This window comes from Pongo pygmaeus, chromosome 4, assembly GCF_028885625.2.
Source record: "Pongo pygmaeus isolate AG05252 chromosome 4, NHGRI_mPonPyg2-v2.0_pri, whole genome shotgun sequence".
NCBI lineage: Eukaryota > Metazoa > Chordata > Mammalia > Primates > Hominidae > Pongo > Pongo pygmaeus.
In genome coordinates this window covers 172586784-172609855 of record NC_072377.2, presented here as the reverse complement: position 1 = coordinate 172609855, position 23072 = coordinate 172586784, and the positions used below count along the sequence as shown (strand labels likewise).

General features: G+C 37.4%; 1 protein-coding gene across 8 annotated transcripts in view; it reads right to left on the bottom strand.

Moving 5' to 3' along the window:
• Positions 1-23072, bottom strand: part of TENM2 (teneurin transmembrane protein 2) — a 1186617-nt gene that overhangs the window by 670150 nt on the left and 493395 nt on the right. For 4 of the 8 annotated variants that reach the window (XM_054488242.2, XM_054488243.2, XM_054488245.2 and 1 more), the window contains exon 1: positions 16412-21356. The exons of 3 other annotated variants lie outside the window; for them this stretch is intronic. In XM_054488242.2, the coding sequence (XP_054344217.1) occupies positions 16412-16457 (46 nt within the window). In that variant the 5' untranslated portion in view covers positions 16458-21356. Of the gene's footprint in view, positions 1-16411; positions 21357-23072 lie in introns of those variants that run through there. One more of the 8 variants, XM_063665338.1, reaches the window with a different exon arrangement.

Below are 23072 nucleotides of genomic sequence, written 5' to 3'. Positions count from 1 at the left end.
ATGAAAAACAAAAACACTATTTGGAAAAAATATTAGCTATGAATACAACAAGCAGAAGTTTCTTATATCCTAAAAATATTGCAATCTGACTTTTCAAGAAAAATGTAATGAAGCAGGGAATTCAGCGATAAGTAAATCAAGAGATAAGCATATAACTGTAGAATAACTAAAATATAAATCGAACAAAATAATTACTATTATTACTTATTACATAGACGGATATGATAAAATGATACATCAAACTATTCAAGCTTTTACCTTTTCACAGTAGCATTTCAAAATAATTTTACTTTTGTTTGTATATTGTTTCCAAATTGTTTTAAATAAATATATTATTAGAGTTTTACAATTAAAACGTTAAAGAAAGTTATTTTTAAGTATCATGATATTTGTAAGGCATACACATTGATAGAACATTAATGTAATGTTTTTGAGTGCTATTTAATGCATAAGAGAATTTCCACTGTATAAGAATGAGTGCAAGAAACAATCTTTATTTTTTAAATATTCACCTGTTTAAGTGGGTTAAAAACAAACAAACAAACTTGGATGGGATTATGAATAACTTTTATTCTCTTCTTTTTTTTTTCGCAATTTTCCAAATTTTCTGAAAGAGCAATTCTACTTTTATAGTTTAAAATATATATTTTAAAAATGTGCTAATTTCTATTGCTATCATAAACTTATTGGGGAATATTTCCACAAAACACTGGATGCAATATGGTACATAATGTGGTACTCAGCATTCCTGTGTGCTCTACACAATTCACACTTATATTGGAATTCTGATACATGTTTAAAAAATAAAACTATTAGTCTTATGCAGAGTCCAGTTTCTTTACTAGTTTGATAATGTTCAACAATTGGTAAATAATTTGTGTATGGTGCATTAAGGGAACACTGAACAGAGACAACACATGAAAGGTTGTGTGGCTTTGTGACAATGGTAAATATATCATTCTCTAATGAAAACATAAGTATCATCAAATTTTTTTTTTTTTTTTTGAGACAGCCTCCCTCTGTCGCCCAGGCTGGCGTGCAGTGGCACAATCTCAGTTCACTGCAACCCCCACCTCCCATGTACAAGTGATTCTCATGCCTCAGCATCCCAAGCAGCTGGGATTATAAGTGTGTGCCAATAGACCCAGCTAATTTTTTGTATTTTTAGTAGACACAGGGTTTCGCCATGTTGCCCAGGCTGGTCTCGAACTCCTGACCTTAAGGGATCCGCCTGCCTCAGCCTCTCAAAATGCTGGGATTATAGGCATGAGCCACCATGCCTGGCCTGTCATCTGATTTTTATATTTCTTGGAGATCTGAAGGGAAGTTGCAAGAACAGACAGACAAGATGAATTAAATGGGGTCCAATCATAAATGAAAAACAGAAAGCCACATTCCACTTGTTGAGTAACCAGAATCCCTCATATTGTCCTTTGCAAAACAGTAATTCTACATAGGTTCTATCTACATGTCATTTCCATGAGTTCAGTAATTTTCTGCTAAGGTCTTTTGTATATGTGCTGTTTTTAAAAGATTATTACTTCAGTATATACTTACAGTAGATTTTATTTCTTTTGTTGTTGTTTTGTTTTAGCTTCCCAAGTGATTGTGGGAACAGAAATGGATTTAAAAAGTAGTCTGTAACTAAGTAACTAAGTATCAAAAGAAAACAATATCCCTTAACAATGCTTATTCATATCAATTCATTTGGATCAAAGCTAATTGTATTGGTCACTACATAATTACATTCTAAAATGAATTTCACACAACACACCCATTGATGGAGAGAAAGAAATGCTCTCACAGTCTGAGTATAAATATAAGTGATACCTCAAATTAAGGAGAAATGTGATGCACGAATATTCAATGCAGATACACAAACTACTATTATATATAGACCTAAGCACTGTCACTAGGCTTAGCCTATTAGCCATAACCAGGTGAACAATCAAGATATTTTGAATACGGAGACAAGGAGAATTCCTCTCCAATCCAGTTTTCTATTACGTTATCCAGTGGACATTTGCATATTGCAGTTATGTTGCACGTTCATGTCATTTATGATGAAACATATGGAAACTTAATTCTCTGAGAAGGTGAACAATGAGCCCTGGGGATATCACTCACTTTCAACAGATTGAAATGGTCTGATCACCTCCTGCCATTCCCAGTCTTTTCTGAGTGTGGTTGCCTCTTTGGATCTCAGCATGTGATTCCCACTAATGGCAGCAGAGGGAGGTGCTGGAGCTCTAGGTGAACATGCTTGTGAATTAAAGCAGACCTTTGCAAACCACCAGGCTCACGGGCTAAGGGGGGAAAAGGAGGAATTTCCCAGTCCCAGTAATGCTTTCTGACATATAAAAAGGGAAAATAGTTACACCTTTCACTGCATCACTGTGGGAAACTAATTTGTTTTGACATACTGAGAAGTAATCTGATGTTCGTATTTATTCCGAAAAGAGCTGTATTAGCTAAAAACAAATTTCATGAATAAAACCGCGGATACATAATCAGACATGTACATCTACTGAGCATGTTGGAGATGTAGGGAATTAACTATTGCTCATAAACTCCTCTTTAAAGGAATCTAATTTCTTTCACTTTGAAATCTTTTCCAATTCTTCTCTCTAGCACCACCAGCACCCAGGACACAGCTGTCTCCAGGAACACATGGAAACATTATACCCAGAACACTAGTGTGCATTGATCCGACCCCCTGGTATCATGCTTCTCCTTCCAAAAGGCCTTATAAATGATCTTGATTGAAGAGCCATTTCAATACTATTCTTGGCACAAGGACAGTCACTGAAAACCTTTCTGAGCGACAGGCTGTTTCACAACAAGCGGACATACTACCTTATTTGTTTATCTTCAGTTTATGAAAGGCTAATATTGAAAATTCTATTTAAACCCAAGAATCATCAAAATACTCCCCAAACTATTCTGGCTGAGAGAGGCATGTAGAAATATATTGGGGCTTAAAGATATAGAAAGAAAGGGGAAAAACCCAATGAAACCACAGTGAGCGATAAGAGAGTTGGAGTTACAAGTATTAAAAGAGATGAATTGCATTAACCCCTGCCCTTCCCCATTATATTCACTGCCCACTGGAAACAACAGCAGAATTACTAAAATCCCACACTCTCTAATGGGATGGTAATAGGATTCAGAGGCCATTAGGGTAAAGGCAATCCATATTTTACACTGTAATAAGCTCAGACTGAAGATACTGCACCCCCTCAGAGCCCAACAATTACCAATTTAACATTAACAAACTTACACGCACTTTCCAAATTGAAAAATAAACCCAAGTTAAAAGTCAAAGGTCTATTTTTTAACAACTTAGATATTTTTGTGAATAAAAATCATCTAACATTTAGTGAAGAAAAATTCTTTCTTTACCCTGATATTGATTATTACTCATTCCAGAACGCTTTGGAAATGAGGGATACTGTGATTGTTACAAGGTGGTTATAATTCTCTACTAATAGAATATATTTGCTTATGGCAAGTACGTTCCATTTTTTAAATTACCTTTTTCCCTAAAATATTTTCTTATTCAAGAATAAATATAATAAACTATCCTGGGAATTGCGAGTTTGCACATAAGACATAGGAAAGCGGATTCAACAGGACACCCTGGAGAAGGAAAGGGAGAGTGAGACAGAAATGAACGGTCTGCTACCATCCTCAGGGAACCAAAGATTAAAGAAAGGAGGATATGTCCCAAATTAAAAGAGAAATTACAGTTGTACACTGAAATCATTTAACATGCATATTGTCAGAGGAACAGTTAACTGACCAGCCTTTCATGTTTATTAGTACAGTAGTCCCTCCGTATCTGTGGGGCTTGGTTCCAGGACCCCCATAGATGCCAAAATCCACAGATGCTCATGTCCCTCAAATAAACTGGTGCAGTATTTGCATATAACCTACATACTTCCTCCCATATACTTTAAGTCATCTCTAGATTACTTGTAATACCTAATATAATGTAAATGCTATGTAAATAGTTGTTATATCACCTTGTTTTCTTATTTGTATTATTTTTATTATCGTACTCTTACTTTGTATTTGTTTTGTTTTGTTTTGTTTGAGACAGTCTCGCTCTATCACCCAGGCTGGAGTGTAGTGGTGCTCACTGCAACCTTGAACTTCTGGGCTCAAGTAATCCTGTGGCCTCAGTCTCCCGAGTAGCTGGGACTACGGGTGTGTCTCACCATGCCCAGCTTATTTCTTTATTTTTTGTAGAGATGCGGTTTCGCCATGTTGCCCAGGCTGGTCTCAAACCCCTAAACTCAAGTGATCCACCCGCCTTGGCCTCCCAAAATGCTGGAATTGCAGGGTAAGCCACCGTGCCTGGCCTGCTTTTTTATTATTCTTATTTTAAGTATTGCCAATCTGTGGTTGGTTGAATCCATAAAGGTAGAACTCAAAGATACAAAGGGCTGACTATAATTAAAATAAAAATTTTATTATTTGATTAACATTTTTATTCTATTATTATATAAATAACTTCTAGCATGACTCTAAGGTTGTTTATGTCTTTGTGTAACATAGAAATACAATCTTTTTAGGAAAATATTTTGATTGATAAGTTCTTGGAATTTCACCAGAGGTTTGGAAAAGAAGCAGAGAAATTTGGGAGTACTATATCCTCACATAAAGTGACATGGTCCCATAGACCTAATTAAAAATAAATCAATATATATTTATTCTGCGTCATCATTTCTGACTCTCCAGTTCCTAGCAAAGTGCCTGATATTCAATAGACAATCTGTATTCATGATCACAATGCTCAGAGTCCATGGTCTATTTAAACAGTTCTGATATCCAAGGTTCAAAATCTTATAATCATCACTAGAGTGGAGAGAGGTACTCACCACTTTTAGATTACCCTCCAAACAAGTGTACTTTTCATCATAAATTACATGATCAGAGACTAAGAAGAAAACATCTAAAGAGTGTACATCTTCCTCCAACTAAAATAACGATTCTTTTCCGGGGGTTAAGGATCCGGATCTACTTCAGGGTGGAAAATAGAGGGAGAAGAAGGATGATGCCCTAGGATACTTTGAACCTGCCCTAGACTAAGACTTGGGAACAAACACAGAGGTTAATTATTTGCGGTCTTTTGGAGGTGGATATCTTCTTTTAATCCATACATTGTGAGTATTTATATATTTGCACATTCATTCAAGAGTTATTGATGAAATTAACATTATGCTGCCAGATATTTTTCTAAGCATCAGTGATACAGCAGCAGATAAGCTAGACACACATGGCTCCTGTCCTCACTGAGTTTAAAAGCTTAGGTGTAACCCCAAATCTACTAAAAATACAAAAATCAGCCGGGCATGGTGGCGGGCGCCTGTAGTCCCAGCTACTTGGGAGGCTCAGGCAGGAGAATGGCGTGAACCCAGGAGGCAGAGCTTGCGGTGAGCCGAGATCGTGCCACTGCAATCCAGCCTGGGCGACAGAGCGAGACTCCGTCTCAAAAAAGAAATAAAAAAAAAAAAAAGCTTAGGTGTGAGGCAGGAGAATAGGGTCTGGAGGTAGGGAATCTAAGGCTGATTGATGCTGACTTCCTAGAACTGAATGAAAAGGAAAACCCCACCTCTTCATGCCCAGATAACAAAAGGATCAGCCGGCTGCTCCCTTTGCAACTCCCCTTTCCATGCCTCACAGATGAAAAATGGAAGATGCCTCTGATTGGTTACCTCCCCAACCAATCAGACTGGTCATGGGCCAAGTCTTCATTTGCATAGAGTGTAACTTTGTAACTTCACTTCAGCCTCTGACTGGTCACCTCCTGCAATCAATCAGACTGGTTGCTGGCCAAGTCTTCATTTACATAGGATGTAACCAAGTAACCAATGGGAAACCTCTAGAGAGTATTTAGATCCCAGAAAATTCTGTAACCAGTGCTCTTGAGCCACTTGCTTGAGCCTGCTCCCACTCTATGGAGTGCACTTTTGTCTCAATAAATCTATGCTTTCATTGCTTCATTCTTTCATTGCTTTGTTTGTGCATTTTATCCAATTATTTGTTTAAAACGCCAAGAACATGGATGACTTGTAGTCAGGACCCTCCGCCAGTAACAGGTGGACTATGAACAATTAAACCAGCAGTTATATATAGTGAGGATACTGTTAGAATAAGGTAAGTGCATTGTTACAGCATCACAGAGTGGGAGCCCCTAATTTAAACTTGAGGAGTAGTCGAGAAAAACTTCTTGGGGGAGGTGACATTTAATGTTCCGCCTAAAGATGAATAGTATTTAGCCAGGGGCAAACTGGAGTGTTAAAGCAGACAAAAAAGATGAGCATCTGCAAAGCCACAGTCAGGAAAGCAGGAAAGACTGGAAGGAATCCTGGAGAGATGGAATGGAAAATGTAGAAGTTTGGGAGAGCAGAGGTAGAGGCTCAGAGGCAGGGGAGATGCTGTATGGGGAGCATCCAGTTAACACTGTGAACCCCTTGAGGACAGGAAACACAGCATATCTTCTTGATTTAATAATTGCTAGATTATGCATTGTAAGTGCTCCATTAATATTTATGGAATATCTACTGGGAATCTTGTGGTACTACAAACCTAAAGTTCTTCTAAATTCTCCATATGGTTATTCTCTAAAAATGTTTAGTAGGTTTTGTTTTGTTTTGTTTTAAGGTAGGTTTGGGGTGTGTGGGTGTGTGTGGGTGTGTGTGTGTGTATGTGTACATATACTCATAATGCCTCTTCACAGCTCCATAGGCCCCCATCACCTCCTATTGTTTTATTTCTGACTACTCACCTTTAGGCACTTCTGCTGCAATATCTGCTTTAGGATTTATCCTGGAGGAAACTGAACTAAGAATGCAATCCACGCTAGTGTAAGTAAACAAATATGGGAATAGCTTATTGATAGATTAGTTCCAAGTGTGAGCGATATTAATGTGTGCAAGGCATATTAAGTTCTAAGCCAAGGCATGCGATCTCCACTTAAAAGATAATCATTTATCCCCGAATTCGAATGAAATCTGAATCCCTGCTGTGCTATTTTTTTCTTGCATAAAATGGTGTGTAAGAGTCACGGACAACTCCACTATCAAATAGTTCATGGCTACGTTATGTCATTTCCCACACTTTTTGTGCATGAATGTTCCAGAGAAAAACTTGGCAAACATGCTCAACTGTGCAGCAAGTGCTGGACTGTCAACAATTTTAGCTTAATATATAAAATAAATCACAATTTTCTAATACATTTTCCAACATCAGGGACACTTAGTTCATAAGAACAAATAAAATTACAACGTATAAATCATGAAATGATTCATTTCTAAGAGTCAAGGGGACTGAATTGGCAGCTAAAAGAGAAATAGTGTTTTGGATGTAATAGTCAACTGTTTAAAAACAAATTACCTTTTTGTTCTGGTAACATTTAAAAAAAACTCTCAAAAAAGCTTCTGGAGAATCACAGCCTGTTATAATAAACCATAATAAAGTAATTACAGCTTGGTTTCTGTAAAGGTTCTTGCCATGTAAATGTTCATTTATCTGAAATTTGCTTAAAACAAATAGATTAGATTCATTTCAGGAACAAGAATGACATGACTTTTTTGTTAACACTGATTAATGATTTCAGTTCCTAATGTCATTAGTTGACTATCATCTTTTCACCATTTGAAAAATAGTCTCCAGGATCTCTGGGTCTCATCTAGACATGAATTTTTGCCCATTTCTTATATTCTACTGACCTCTAGAGACTATATGTGTGTGTATATAAATCACATAGGATATGTGATTATAAACACATAAAACATATACATCATAAATGCCATACAGATCAAGAATAAAATGATTTTTGTCACATAAGCCCATTGCATTTAAAAACATATGCTCAATTACATATCTTTTCAAACAAAACATTATTTGTGCGTGTTTAATACTAAGCAGGTTGACAACACTTTCCCTCACGTTCTTTGCTTGATTGAATGCTGTATAGAACTCAGAGAAGAGTGAATATCAGACAAACTAATCCTATCTTTGGTCTGTGGCCTGCATCAACAGTAAGTGGTAACACAGAATTCAGAAACCCTAGCCTGGTTTTTCCATAAAGCCAGATTTATGTTTAGTTGGGACAAGATTATATTACATGAGAATCTTCTTCCCCCAAATCATACCTGCCTATATTTATTTTCCAACTCTCCTCCTCATGAGGCAAGACACGTAAAACGTAGAGGTACCTAGTGTGGGCTCCAATGGCTTTGTAACGCTTGATTTTTTTTCTCTCTCTCTCAATGTTTTTGATTACTAAATATATCCACAACTGAAAATTCAACATGAAAATAATATCTAATTTCAGATTAGATCATAAACTCCTTAAGAATTGTGGCTTTTTCATTTGGGCATCTTTGGTACCTAGCACACTGTGCGTCAGATTGTGGGAAATTAATAATGTCAGCTGGAAAAAACACAATATTTTATCAGGAATGTACTCATACTGTATCTTATTAGGAATTCACCCATTTATTCTCTGTCTCTCTCTCTCTGGAAAAAGATATAGGTAAAGATATATTCACATACATATATTCTCTATAATACATATGTGTGTACATACATCTATGTATATAAATGTAAACACAAATACGAATACTAAGAGGAATCCTCTACATACAGAACATGTGACTAGATTTGTCAATGATTTTTCTAACAGTTGTTATACATTTTCAGTTTATGTACTATATTACTGCTTAAATTCTCATTTAAAATATGGGTTGAAAACTATTGTTCATTATACTACATCATCAACTGCACCTGAACATTTAACAACTTCAAGTATGTTTCTTTCTAACGGACTCAGTTTTAATCTAGTGATAAAAGGATATTTTTTAAAGTACCACTGAGGCAATACTACTTTTTGCCTTTTAGCATATTGTGTAAATTATATTATATAGTATATAGTTTATTGCTTATATCATGTTATATATTTAGAAACAGAAACAGCTTGTGAATTTGTATTAAGCACCTCAAACTGCTACCGATTATTAATAAATAACGTTTGTCAAATAGAGATGACAGAAGAGTACATTATTTGATGAGACATTGGTACAAAGTGCCAGATATAACCACAGGATTATGAAAGTGTCCAAGCCACAACTCATGTACATGAATATGAGAGGAAATCAAGGTTTTATTTTTTGGCTCCTGTTTTTTGATTTTTTGAGACAGAGTTTCGCTCTGTTTCCCAGGCTGGAGTGCAGCGGCACAATCTCCGCTCACTACAACGTCCGCCTCCTGGGTTCAAGCAGTTCTGGTGCCTCAGCCTCCTGAGTACCTGGTATTACAAGCTTGAGCCACCACGCCCGGCTAATTTTTGTATTTGTTGTAGAGATGAGATTTCACCATGTTGGCCAGGCTGGTCTCAATTCCTGGCCTCAAGCAATCCGCCCACCTTGGCTTCCCGAAGTGCTGGGATTACAGGCATGAGCCACTGAGCCCAGCCTCAAGTTTTGATTCTGTAGTAATATTCAGTAGACAGAAATCGGCTCCCTGTTCTGCAGACTTGGAAGGTGGTCTGGTGACTCCTGTCCTATTCTGCAGTAACAGCGTTTCTGGCAAGGCCAGCTCCACTTCCTATTCTTTCACCATTTCAGCCTCCTTGTGGTATCTAAGAGGCTTTCAGTGTGTGGGTCAAATCCTAAAAATAAATAACTTATCAAGAACTGACTGGCACCCAGTTAATGACTAAAATGAGAATGGTGGAGGATAATTAACTGGGGTTTGGGTAGGAATAGCTTACTTGTGTACTTAATCCTAGAGGAATATGCTAATCAGAACCCTGATCCACTGCAGAAGGTATACTTACTTTGATCTGTGTGATCTTGTAGTAAAATTCCAGCTAGGTCCGATTCCCAACTAACTAATTAAGAATGGTGGCTGGTCTGGTGAGAGGGCAGAGGAATGTTATAGCCAATACAATGAAAGCACTATTTGGCATCATTAATTTACTTTTCTGCTCCTTAAACAGGTGGTAAGATATTGACATATATGCAGCTACAGTAAACCATCATTTGTAAATAGAAAGATGTCCCCCCAAATTTAAATTTATCCAGTCGACTTCAGTGAATAGTTACAAAAACCAGATTTTTCTACATAATTCCCTCTTCTGAATGATAATTCGCTAGTTCGGATTTTCCTGCTCAAATTTGCCCTTGCATAGCATTAGCAGAGGTGCCAATGATTAGAGAAATGATTCACATCAGGTAGTTAGGAAAAAGACAGGGGAGTCAAGGAAGAAATCTGGATAATCCCCATGCTGGAAATTCAAACCCTGGATAATCAGGACCGCACTCTATAGGCAATTATGATTCTGTCCAGTTAAGAGAAATTTGTAATCCATTCAGTTTCAAGCCTATAAAGGCACATTTCTCAAAAACTTGTATTTTGGCCTCCAATGGCTTAAAAAGTTCTCCTTACTAGATTGTCTCCAATTACAGAAATCCTTCCCAAGTACAAGGCTGCAGAAGTATATTAAACCTGCAGGATATTATGTAGCTGGCTGTTTTACAGAGCTTTACAGCACACACGATCGTGATGCATGATGTAATATGACTGAAGCAACTCACCACAATCTAATGCTATTTATTTAGGTCACAAGTGTTGTCTTATGTATGGGGGCAGAGAGGTAAACTGTCTTTGACCAGCAGGCTCAGAATAGTAAGCAAAGGGAGGTACAGATAAATTTATACTAACTTTAAGAATTCTCCGCACTCACACACACAAAAATTAGAGCTACTGTGGATTTCAGTAAATCTCTGGCTTTCCCACCAATAATAAAGGAACTGCAGTGACCACAGATCTGTGAGTCACGACAATGCTTGGCTACGACTTTCGGACTGTCAGAAGAACTGAAGTCAATGATGAGAAGGTAGCTCTGGTGCAAGCTGCAACTTTGGAACTGCATCAAAATGTGGTTGGTGTCTAACAAATAACAGACAATAATGATATGATTGTAAATTTCTATTATACTAAGACACATATCTCCAGTGAATATAAAAATGTGTATGTTATGGATTTGTGAGTGCTGATTTTTGCAGGGCTTTTAGAACCCTCTGCAAACACACAGTGGCAAAACAGTCAAATGAGGCAGGCTGGAGGAAACAGAAAAGAAAATCCACCTACATTCAAGGTACGAGACAATAATTTCTAAGCCTTTGGGATCTATTTTTTTCCTTGCATTGTAATGCAGTCAAGTGTATGAGTGATGCCTTTTGTGTTTGATAATGTCAAGTGTGAATGTCATGGGCAGCCCCCCATCTCTGATAGTATTAAAATGGTGGGAAGATGAAAAGCTTGGAAAAGTAAATGGAACAAATTAAATTAAAGTGGTTGAAGGACAAGGAAAGTCACTCATCTATAGTTTGGTTTTGAGGTGATGTTGGTGACCGTGTCCAACTGAATAGGCTGGTAAAATCTGTGTTACAGAGGAAAAGCATGATACTCTACTTACTTAATTGTACTAATAATTATTTTTGCTCCTTCTCATTGTGAACTCTGTTGAAAAGAAAACAGCTTATATGTTCACATATAAACTTCCATTATATAGTTAGAGTAGTCTCCACAGCTGAGCTTGTCAATCAAATACACTAGATGTCAAAGAGTTCAAGGTAAGTTAGTCGAGGTTTATAGAAAGTAACTGACAACACAGGCAATTCAGAGAGGCAATTAATTCTAATAAATAAAGTATATATGTTTTTAGAGAGATGAAAACCCTCAAAGATCATAAAAATCCATCGTAATCAATGTCAAGAAACCGGAGATGAACATAACACTAATTGATTATAGTGAAATAGCATGGAGAGAACATCACACCTTCTAAACCACGGGTCTGATCTCCAATGAATGGTGAAGGTTTTTCTTATGAAAACATGAAAACAAATGCATATACACAAAATCCCTGTCTAATGAGGGCATGACATCTGCAGTACAAACAAGAAATTGCAATAATTATAATACGAAGGTGTTTCTCGTAGCCAGTCTCCCTTCCCCAGCGTTTCTCAACCTTACCGCTGAAGTCTAGGCTAATGCAACAGATTATTCACAGGCTTCCAGCCTCTGGACTAGGAGTTTTCAACAGCATTGCTACAAGGGAAAGATATAGGCTACTGGTAGCAATACCTCCGTAAGGCTGCAATTTAACGGAAGAATAGATGCCCTGTAGACAGATGTTTCAGAATTTCCTGGGAAGGGTGTGTTGTATGGTGGGACCCCATATTCCAGTACTTCCCCGTCCACGTCCAAAGCCTCAACTCCCCTAAAGCTGCCAGATCACCCCTCTCCAGTGGCTACCAAATACCTTGGCTTGCCGTTCAAGACCTTCCATCATACTAGCATCAGTTGTTCCCTTTTGGCATGTGCCCCCTGTGCCCACTCTGATTTTGCTGATGGGGATTATTTTGTGTTTTCACATTTCACCCCTAATTCAAAGACAGGCTCCTCAGGGTCCTCTCAACCTGCAGTGACCTTTTCTCCCCTGCTCTCCTAAGGGAGGGAGTTAAGACCTGGCACTTTTAGTCCAGTAGGCTGTTTGGCTCATATTTTGCATCTTCGTCAGATTCTCAGTGAGTGGAGAGACATCTCTTGTTGTTGTTAGGGGTGCAATTTGGCACACTTAGCTCATGGTACTTTGAATATAGTCAGCGCTTGATAGCTAGCTACTATTAAAAAAAAGAGAACAAGAGGCAAACAAAAATAAGCTTTACTAGAAAGTAGAATCTCCCACCAAGTTGTGTAGCTTTCCTTATTTAAAGACAGAAGAAGAAAAAAACCACTATGGGTCAAGTACAAAAACAAATGTATTTAAATCAAATAAAAATAAAAAATCAGGAACATCCTTAGCCCAGTGGACTTAGAGCATTAATTACAAAATAGAAGTAGCTGACACTTACGCCTTCTAAATACAAGCTTTTTCCTCCCAGAAAAGAGAAACAAATAGGTGTTAAATCAAAACATCCTGTGGAGCATTTCACACCTCAGGAAGGAAAACTGACAAAGAAGTGATTCAATGCCAAAGAAGAATCCACCAGCAAAGAACTAGGTCTGCTTAAGGTAAGAAAACCGAAAGCTTTCCAACATAGGTTACACCCTTGTCCTGTCTGCAAGTGCTTTTGTAATACCCTACATCCCCCTCTCATTGGAAAAAATATATACACTTCCCTTTCACTATTGAAATCAGTTAATTGATCGTTTCCAAAAATAAATACTCCCATAGATAGAGGTCACTGGTCCTGAAATTGCATCAGTTCGTGTCTGGGTATGAGATTCCTGGGCTCCTCTGGGACGTCTTTGTCATTTTATCACAGTGATTACAAGCAGAGTAGTTCCAGCGTGGGTCCCCTCAGTTTCTAGTGCTTATGTTTGCTCTCTGCGTTCCTATTTTCTCCATCAAGCCTTATAGCTTTTGCTTTGGAAATCTGGCACCTAATATCCAATGTTAATTACATTTCCTATTCTGAGGAAAATCCTATTGGGCTAATTTTTCAAAATCATATAATGAAAGAACTTCAGTGACAAATCATGTAGGTTTTCGATTGTTTTTTACGGGTAGATCTATTAAGCACTTAATATTCAGTGGGAAAACAGTCTCAGAGCAATGAAATTCTATTACTTTAGAGGTTGCATGCTTTTAATTTCTTAATATTTCATTACATGTTGGCAACTGGTGCATATTTTTATAATGCGTTTGATCATTACTCTTCTCAGGGTATTCTATTTCAGTTCTTCCTCTGACATCATATTTGCATGTTAAAGGGTTTTAGCATTCAGGGATGAAATGTTCTGAATAGTAATGTGCAGTTAAGTTGATTTTTTAAAAACGGAAAACAGCAAACAGACATTATATATAGGGACTAAAGAGAACAATCTCATAATTTTAAAATCGAACTCAAGTTTTAATAGCTTTCTATAGAACATCATAAACGGTGATGATTCAATATAATTCATTAATTAGCAAATTATGCAAAATGCTATCAGCAGAGTTTGGGGAGAAGAATCTTTTTCCTTGGCTTTTACAAGTCTACTGCATTTCTTTTTTTCCTGTAAAAAAAAAAAAAAAAAAAATGCTCTTTTCTTTGCTCTCCAGCAACATCTACTGGAAAATTCAGAAAAATGCTATTTATATGAATCAAATAGTTTGAGTAAGGATAGCTTTGATTACCATCTGCCTAAAAAGTACATGCTGAACTACAATCCAGTTTACAATGAAATTATTTCTGCTTACTTTAGTTCTATTTTGTTCTCTAAGAAAAGGATAGTTGTTTGGTGCGGCAAACAGCCAAGTCGCAACTTCAAATTTATCATTGCCTCACCTGGAAGAAGTCATTTTCCTAAATAAAAGCAAAGCATATATGATACAGACAACATATTTCTCTTGGCCCATCCTTTCAACACTTGCCACTTATTTGAGAAATAATCATATCAGCAGCAGAATAACAGCTTTCAATAGTTAGGGATAGCTGGAGTCAGAGAAAAATTTCACGCAAGAAAAAACGATGTAGGAAAAAAACGAGATTGAATTTGAGAAAAGCTGCCTCAAGATTCTGCAAAGTTTCTTAAGTTGAAAAAAATTACATGTGATGTGATTTTAAAAATTCACTATGCTACCACCAGCACGATTACATCAAACATTCGACAGCAGTGTCTTTTTCTCTTGTCTACATCTTTCCCTACTCTTTTAACCATGAGGAAAAATTAAGTTTCCCCAACCTGTATCAGGGGCTTCCCAGGGAACTTCCACTGGAGATTATCTCTGGATGATGAAGTATGATCAGACCCACAGTCCATTTGGTCTGTACTCCCCACTACTCAGCACTTTCTGATGTCCTCATAAAATTGGATTCATAGGCTGCACCCACAAGATGCCATTAGATGGTCTGGCAAACACGAGATATGCCAGTGTATGATATTGAGGAATAAGTCCGGTTTGGAAACTTGGGAAGAAAAAATCTTATCTGCAGACAAATACGTAAAATATCCTCCCTTCTGTGGCCGCTGAAATCAACAATGCCATAGTAGTGCAGTTCTTTCTAGGACCAAACCTAGTACAGGCACTGAAGTCACCGTTGTATATATCATTCCAGAGGAGGATTCTTTTAACTGAATTTTGTACTTTCAATATTCAGATTTTCTCATAAAAACATTTAAAAATGAATTTTAAACATTCTATGCTATCTTTTAGGTAAAATCTTAGATACAATCTGGATTTCTGTTATCCTTAATTAGAAACTTGGCTAATCAGAGGTGGGTTTGGGTGGGTTTTTTTTTTTTTCTTTCTCAAATCTCAGTTTATTCATGTCAGCAATACATTTTAGCAGCAGAAGCAATGAACACAGAATCGACAAAGACTGAGGTTAAAAACACATAATCAAAACTTTAAAACAACAGAAGTAGCAACAAAAATCAAGTGCTGGGAGATCAGCATGTATTGCATTTTGTGTTTGTTCAATGTTAAAATAGATATGAGCCTTTTAAGCTTCACCCCAAAGCTCTTTAAAGGAGAAATGCCATCAAATATAATCCACAACTCTCATTCATAGCACACAAAAGGGACATATTTCTAAAAGCTACCTACAGTGAAAATCCATATGTATTCCACATTTAGGATCCTGATGCAAAGTTCCGACTCGAGACTGGTAATCAGCCCCTCCATTATTGAACCGCTTAGAATCTAGAAAGGTTTATCAAACAGCACCTCCAGAGTTAACTCCCATTTCAAACTGTCATAATTCAGTTATCCTAATTATTTACCAGATCCCTTTCTACAACATACCCTAACCTGATGTTTTAACTTCATATTTCATTTGGGACAACACTTAATCTCCATTTATGAAACATCAACCTGACACAGGTTAAGGAGATATAAGAAGCGCTTCACCCACAAGATCCAAGCCAAACAAACCCCAGGAGCTCGACTTAAATAAACTCTACCCTTGCTTAAACCTCCGGTGAAAAATTATTATAACACATCAGAAGTTCAGTTAGAAGAAAAATTTCAAATGCCAGCTGTCTCCTAGGGTTTAAGTCCCGGAGTTCAAAAGCAGTATCAATTGGATTATTTTTCCTTCCGTTAGCTGTTTAGAATTTAACGTAATGCAAAGTGCTATTCTGATCAAAATCATCTTTCTCATCTCTCTCCTTAAATAAAACGGAGGAGAAATCATTCAGTATAAATGCATTTACTATACAAATCTATTTTCAATTGAATTTGCTGCATGCTCTAATTCATCAAAATTAATACAGGTACTTTCTATGTTAAACAAAAGGAAGCCGACTGAAAAATCGGCTTCTGCTGCGGATGCCTTTCTCAATTACAAAACGGTGAAAACAGAGATTTAACTAAGCCACTCGGTCAAACCCTCCGATCGGCGCTTACCTGCCTCAGCTGAAGGCTTCCTTCCCTTGTTAGCAGCGTGCAGCATCTCTAGCTCGCTCCAATCCTTACCACCGGTCTCAAATTACACTGCTAAGTCCACCCCCCGCCTTTTTTTTCTTTCTTTTTTTTTTTCTTTTCTTTTTTTTTTTTTTTCCAGCAAGAAAATGCTTATTGAAAGTGATTAGTTTTTGTTGTCCCTTTTAAGTCCCTCCTGCGGGAAGGAACAGGGGAGCAATGTGACGCCACCTTTTAATCTTTTGTAAGAGTGAAAAGGCAGAAAAGGAACGCTCGATCAAACTGAGCTGCATACATGCCTAAAACTCGCAGGAGAGGCTGCTGCTGCCTGGCGAAAGCACCGCTAGGCTTGAGTGTAAGAACAGAGAAGAGAGGAGAGTCAATGAATTGTGACAACGTATGTGCATCAAAGGCAGGAGGAGAGAGAGAACAATGAGCGAGGGAAAGACAGCGAGGAGAGAGGGAGAGAAGCAGAGAGAGAGAGAGGGAGAGAGAGAGAGGGGGAGAGAGAGAGAGAGAGACAGAGAACATCAAGAAAAGATAGAGCGGGTTTCAGGCAAAGGATTCTCAGAATAAAGCCACAGTGCAGTGTCTGGCAGCTTCTGTTTTTATCTCAGCGAGCATGATACACTGCCTCTCTCATTTAGAAACACATTCGTGTATCTCCCAGGTTTGAAAACTGAGATAATCGCAGTGTGTCTCTGGTTTTGTCTGATTGGCATTTAACTGTGTGGTGTACCTGTGATTTTTTAGGATGCATTTATATGCAATTTATTTCGCATATTTATTTATGTAGGCAAAAATGAAAGCTGCTAATTTCTACGGCAATTTGCAATGTAGTTTTACTGGCAGATGGAACTCTACTTATCATAACTGCTGACAAACTGCCATGGGTAAACAAAAGAAGAAACAAATGCTTCGTCTTGATAATTGTCTTAAAGGAAAAAAAAAAAAAAAGAGCCCACACCAAAATATTAGCACTACAAAACCTGTGTTTCCTAGTTCAAGTTTAAACGGTGTTTCTCTTCATTAGTTTTCATTAATAAAGGCAAAATAAAAGGGACGGCATGGTATCTGAAGGAAAGGTATTGGAAAAGAAGCTATTAGGAAAGTGAAAAACCTAAATTATTTCTGGTTTCCCTCCAAATGTGACAACAGGATTGCTTTCTTGAGTCCTGGAACAGAGTTTTTGAGTCACTATTGCTACAGACTTTTACTGCATCCTTCTCCCTTCCTGTACCATTTTAAAGTGGGTTCCATTTTTAACACAAAGTCGAAAAGAAATGATTTCCCAATTCAAATTGTTTCAAATGGTGTGTCACCAGCTTTGTTCCATTTCTACTCATCTCCTACCACATGGGGGCTAGGATTACACAGTTAAATTCCCTAAGTGACCTCTTTTATAAGAATGTAAATTGCTGGTCCCAAGGTCAACTATTTGATATAAGTTATTGGTGAAAATGACTGCTTACCTTTCGTGGTAAGCAGAGCTAAAACAGTAGTAAGTGAACAGGAAGAGGAGATGCCCAAGCTTTTGACTGGCCATCTCTTCGAAATTAAGCAATTCCAATATCCGAAAGTAAATTCTATGTGCCCTACTTATAACAATTATCATTTCAGAAACATAAAAAATAGAAAAACCCAGGTACACAACCATTTCAACTATCTTATGTCCCAACAACATATCCCTGGACCCTAGGCATCTTGTAATTTGGAATTCCTATGTAAGCCACCAGATATAGAATGAGAAATGGTCCAAGAAGAATAACACTCTCTTCCCCCACACTGGCCACATTGCTTAATCTTGTTAAACTCGAAGTGTCATACTCTTCATGGTTTGCCAATAGTAGGGTATGTTTTTCGCTTGGACCCAAATAAAGAAGTAATCCCCACCTCCACCCTAATTTGCTTAGGATGAAACTCTACTTATCATTAAGGCAGAGCAGAGAATGGAGAACACACAGGGGCTGAACAGAAGGCAGCTGGCCAGAGAACAGAGAGTGCTCAGACGTAGAAGGGAAAAGGGAGCTGCAAGGCCTGGCTAGCAGGGAGGGAAGTGGTGACTGGGAAATCCGGAAATCTCTGCGGACATTTTGCAGAGTGTACTGGAAGCAGCCTCCTTTAAATGACATTATTGATACAGGTTCTATAGTTAAAATTTACTTTATACAAGGGAATAAATGGACTGAGAATTTTCTGCCAATAAAAATAAAGACCCAGTTACAAGGATGCAACTATTTCAGCACGCAACTATTTCAGCACAATAAAAACAGGGGAAGGGGCCCGAGATTTATTGAACAGGATCTGCAAAACATTGTCAATGAAAGATAAAAAGAAATCTCCAAAGCGGACAAAAAGAGAGATTTTTTTAAAGCTACAAATGGCTATCAGCACTGTTGTTTATTTTTACCGCTTCCTTAGTGAGGAGGTGGGTTCCGTGAGTGGATATCATTTGTAGTGGAGTGGATATGTGTGATTTAAGATATCTTGAGTGGGGTGGGGGGCTAGGTGATTATACTGGGGTGACCAAGTCATATTAATATTTCTTACTGGAATGTGACTTTTATGTGACTTATTTCTCTGTGGGAGAGCTTTACATTCATATGCTTATATGACAGCGTATGATACGGTAGTTAAGTGCTCAGTTTTTGGAACCAGGTTACCCTGCCTAAGATTGAATCCCAGCTCCACTACCTACTGCTGTGTGACCTTGACCGAGTTATTTTGTCTCACTGTGGGGCTGTGTCCTCATCTTAAGATGGGTGTAAGGCTACCTGCTTCATGGGTTGTCATTAAGAATAAATGATGCCTGTGCCGTGGTAGGTCCTGCTCCCAGCACATAGCAGGTGCATCAGTAAATGTGAACTTCTATTGTTAGGCTATTGTTAGGAAACCCACTCAACAGCTTTTTAAAATTTTCAAAATGGATAACATGGACAATATTTCATCACCTCAAAATGGATGACTCATAAAGACTTCTTTCCACTCTGACCTTCTTTACAAGCTACAGTTCTTCAAACTCCCCTCTGGGTTTTTCCACTTGGATAATATGCTTAAAACTCAATAAGTTCTAACACTCAACTCATGAACTCACCCTCGAAGCAAGCCCTTTCTCCAAATCTCCTCACCAGTGTAAAATGTAAAATCCTTCGAGCCATTCAGGGCTCAGTTCTTCCCCCACCACAATCATTCAATTACCAATAACTTAAATACCAACCCCATATCTCTTAAAGTTACTGTTTTTAGACCTCCGACATTTCTTGATTTGTGTACTTTTGCCTGGAAAGCTGCAATAATTCTTTAATGCAGCACTTCTTTAGGCTGTTTTATTTGTGCTGAAACACATGAAGGGCGGTGAAATGCAGCACCCATTCCAGGGGGCATTCCTAGGGTTCTGGCAAGGACTGCATCAGAGATCGTAACACTGCCTTTCCCCTTCTCAAGAATGTACTTGGAATCTGAATGAAAGGAGAATGACATTATTCTACGTACGACCTTGACTCTGCCCCAATGTATAAACCAGCTAATGTTTGGCAAACTAATACTTTTCTATTAGTGCCTTGTTCGTTGTGACACTTCTCCCAACTGTCATGACACAGCTATTGAAAACAGCCGTTTTAAGAGGTTTTTTTTTTCCTTCTCCAATTCATCCTTATCAAGCCAGAATAACCTTCTTAAAATGCCACTCTGAATGACATCCATTCCCAATAGTTATTGATTGGTCAATTGAAAGTCTGTCTTATTTCATTATCTTATGTATCAGCTTGCAAATCATCTAAGGTTCACAATTCCTTAGGGAATCAAGTGCAGATTTGCTTGCCTCAACTTCAGTCACCTCTGTGGTTTGACACCAACCTATCCATGTAAACACTGGTTCTATCCCTACTGCACAAGAGCTTACTGTATGCCCAGCCTGATGCATATGCATCCCTTTCAGAGCCTCAAGTACATTATTTGTTCTCTTTAGAACAGCCTTTTCTCTTTCATATGAACATATTTAACTCCAATCTTTTATCACAGACCAGGACAGGTTACATGTCCTCCACAAGGATATCCTTGACTTTCTTGGTTTACATTGATGAAACTGTTAATTCCCATAGCTATCACAGTGCTCTGGGATGTATCATAATTAGGAGCTGGGCTTTGGGGTTAGTCCTAAGTCCAAACCCCCACCCTGAAATTTGTTTCCTAATTGTGGAACATGGGTCAAATTCTTTTACTCTCTAAACCCTGCTCTCCCCATCTGTAAAATATTGTGAGAACTTCATAGCTAATCCATGTGAAGCTATTACCATAATAGCTAGTATATAGCTAACACCTACACAATAATGAAATAGTTCATAGTAATGAGAATGCTTCTTAAATGACAAGGACTTATTATTACCTCTAATTTCTAACCTTGCAACAATTCACCAAATGGCTGTTACTAGAACCATTTTACAGACAACAAAACTGAGATTTAGCAAAATTAACTTACCCGATGTCACATAGGGAGCAAATGGCAAAGCCAGGATATTAACCCTTGTCTTTCTACCTTCTAGTTATTTTTATCCATGTCAGGCATTCAGACTTAGCTTATGTCACATTGGTTTATTACTTTGCTTTTCTGGTTTGTGCCCCGTTCTTCCATATGTATTTAAATTAAATGAGAACAATATTCACATTTTAAACACTTTGCATCTTTAGTACCTCCCACAATCTGTAAACAAACTAGCTTGCTTACTCAGTAAATATTTGTTGAGTGTTTGATCATCTATACTCATGGAGATTAAGTTTTTAACCACATTTAAATTCAGCAACACTTTTTTGGGGGAAATGTTTTCATCATGTTTTCTATGAAAATCATCAAAATTATACAAAATAATATAAAAGACAAACATTACATATGAATGATGTAGCTATGGCTGCACAGATAGAAACAAATGCAGTTCTCTGCAAAAAAAAAAAAAAAAAAAAAAAAAAAAAGCTGTAGGAAGGTGATACTCATTGATTTGGGTCCTCATACTTGGCATTTACATTTTGCTTGAAGACGGGCCCCTCAGGCCACCCATTCCATCATGGAAAAGGAAAAGTTATCAGCTGATAGTCATCCTTTTAAGGTTACACATAAAGACAGAAATAACCACACAAATACCCACAGCGTTTAATCACCTTTAATTCTTTCTTTTTAAGTAAATGCATTAATTATGTTCTCTTTTATTTTCTCTCTGGCTAAGTCTATATAATACTAAAACAATCTGGAACAACATAAACAATTCCATCAACCTATATGGTGTTTTTCTGTGTACATGGTGATGAACAATATTGTTGAATTTTCAACAAGTTGAATAAATGCTTTTATTTGAAATATATATTTATATATATGCACACACACACCATGGTCTCTGCCTGTCTGTGCGCAAATAAAAAGCAATAGAACTAAGATAAGGAACTGCCTGTGCTCCCCATATTAGGATAATCAATGGTGTCACACACTTACTGTCTTGAAATATTTGCATAAACTTCACGAAGTCAGCGTATTTTTATTGTTGTTGTTGTTGTTCACTGCTATATTCCTAGTAGCTAGACCAGTGCCTAACACATGGTGAGTGTTGAGTATATATGGGTCTGATACATGAATGAGCCATTCAATTTTGCCTACATTCATCTATTTCTAGCAGTGTTTTAAAATCTGGTCTATATACCTCCAAACACATTTTGTACCCTGCTATTTCCCTATGTTTTCCTTTTGCATGGAACGATTTGTTAAATGTATGCTATCCTTTGTTCAAAATAAGATATTTCTCCATCCAAAAATATTTCTTCTACATTATATTAGCTCACAGTAAATGCTCTTTTCTCCCATTTCTAAGCACCCATTGCTGAGAACATTTTAATACATATAATTTTCCCATTAATCTTGTCCTGCCTTTGGATATCTCATACTATTGGTGAACTGTTATTCTTCTAATATTACTAGGTCTTTTTAAATTTGATTTATATCTCACTTCATCACATAGATTTTAAGTATACTGAAGGTTACATGAGCGAAGTATTTTTTTTTTTTGTATAATATATATTGCTATTCCTTTGAGTACTACCTTGTACCTAGAATGCACTTATTAAAAAAGACAGGTTGATTTGGTGGGCATGCAATTCTGATGGGCATGCAATTCTGTCATTCAGAAATTATGTGAAAGAGCTTATAATACAGTCCCTGGCCTTTTAAAAACTGTTGTTAAAATACAGCTAGTATAATGTAAAAGTGCATAATTTATTTGTAGCATTTTTACCCCTGAGGTTGTATGAAAGGCCATTTATTTATTTACTTCGTTAACGTATTTTTGTGTGTGTGCACATGCTGTGCATCAACCAGTGTTCAAGTTGGTGTCAAAATTAGCTCATCCCAACAAATTGGGATTCTTGTGGTAGGAAGAATTAACAACTGCCCTCTGGAAGAATATCGTTTTCCCCAAATCATTTATACATTAGTTGGAAGTCAGTTTGTGTTGACCCATGGGCAGCTAATCCTCAGAGAGAGAGTTCTCAATTCTATAGGGTCTCTTCTAGGAGGTCATTTCAGGCCCAATTATACATCTCTCTCTTCTACGAGGTTTGTTTTTCCTTAGGGTGAATATGATATGAAAGAACATTGTGGAAGAAACCT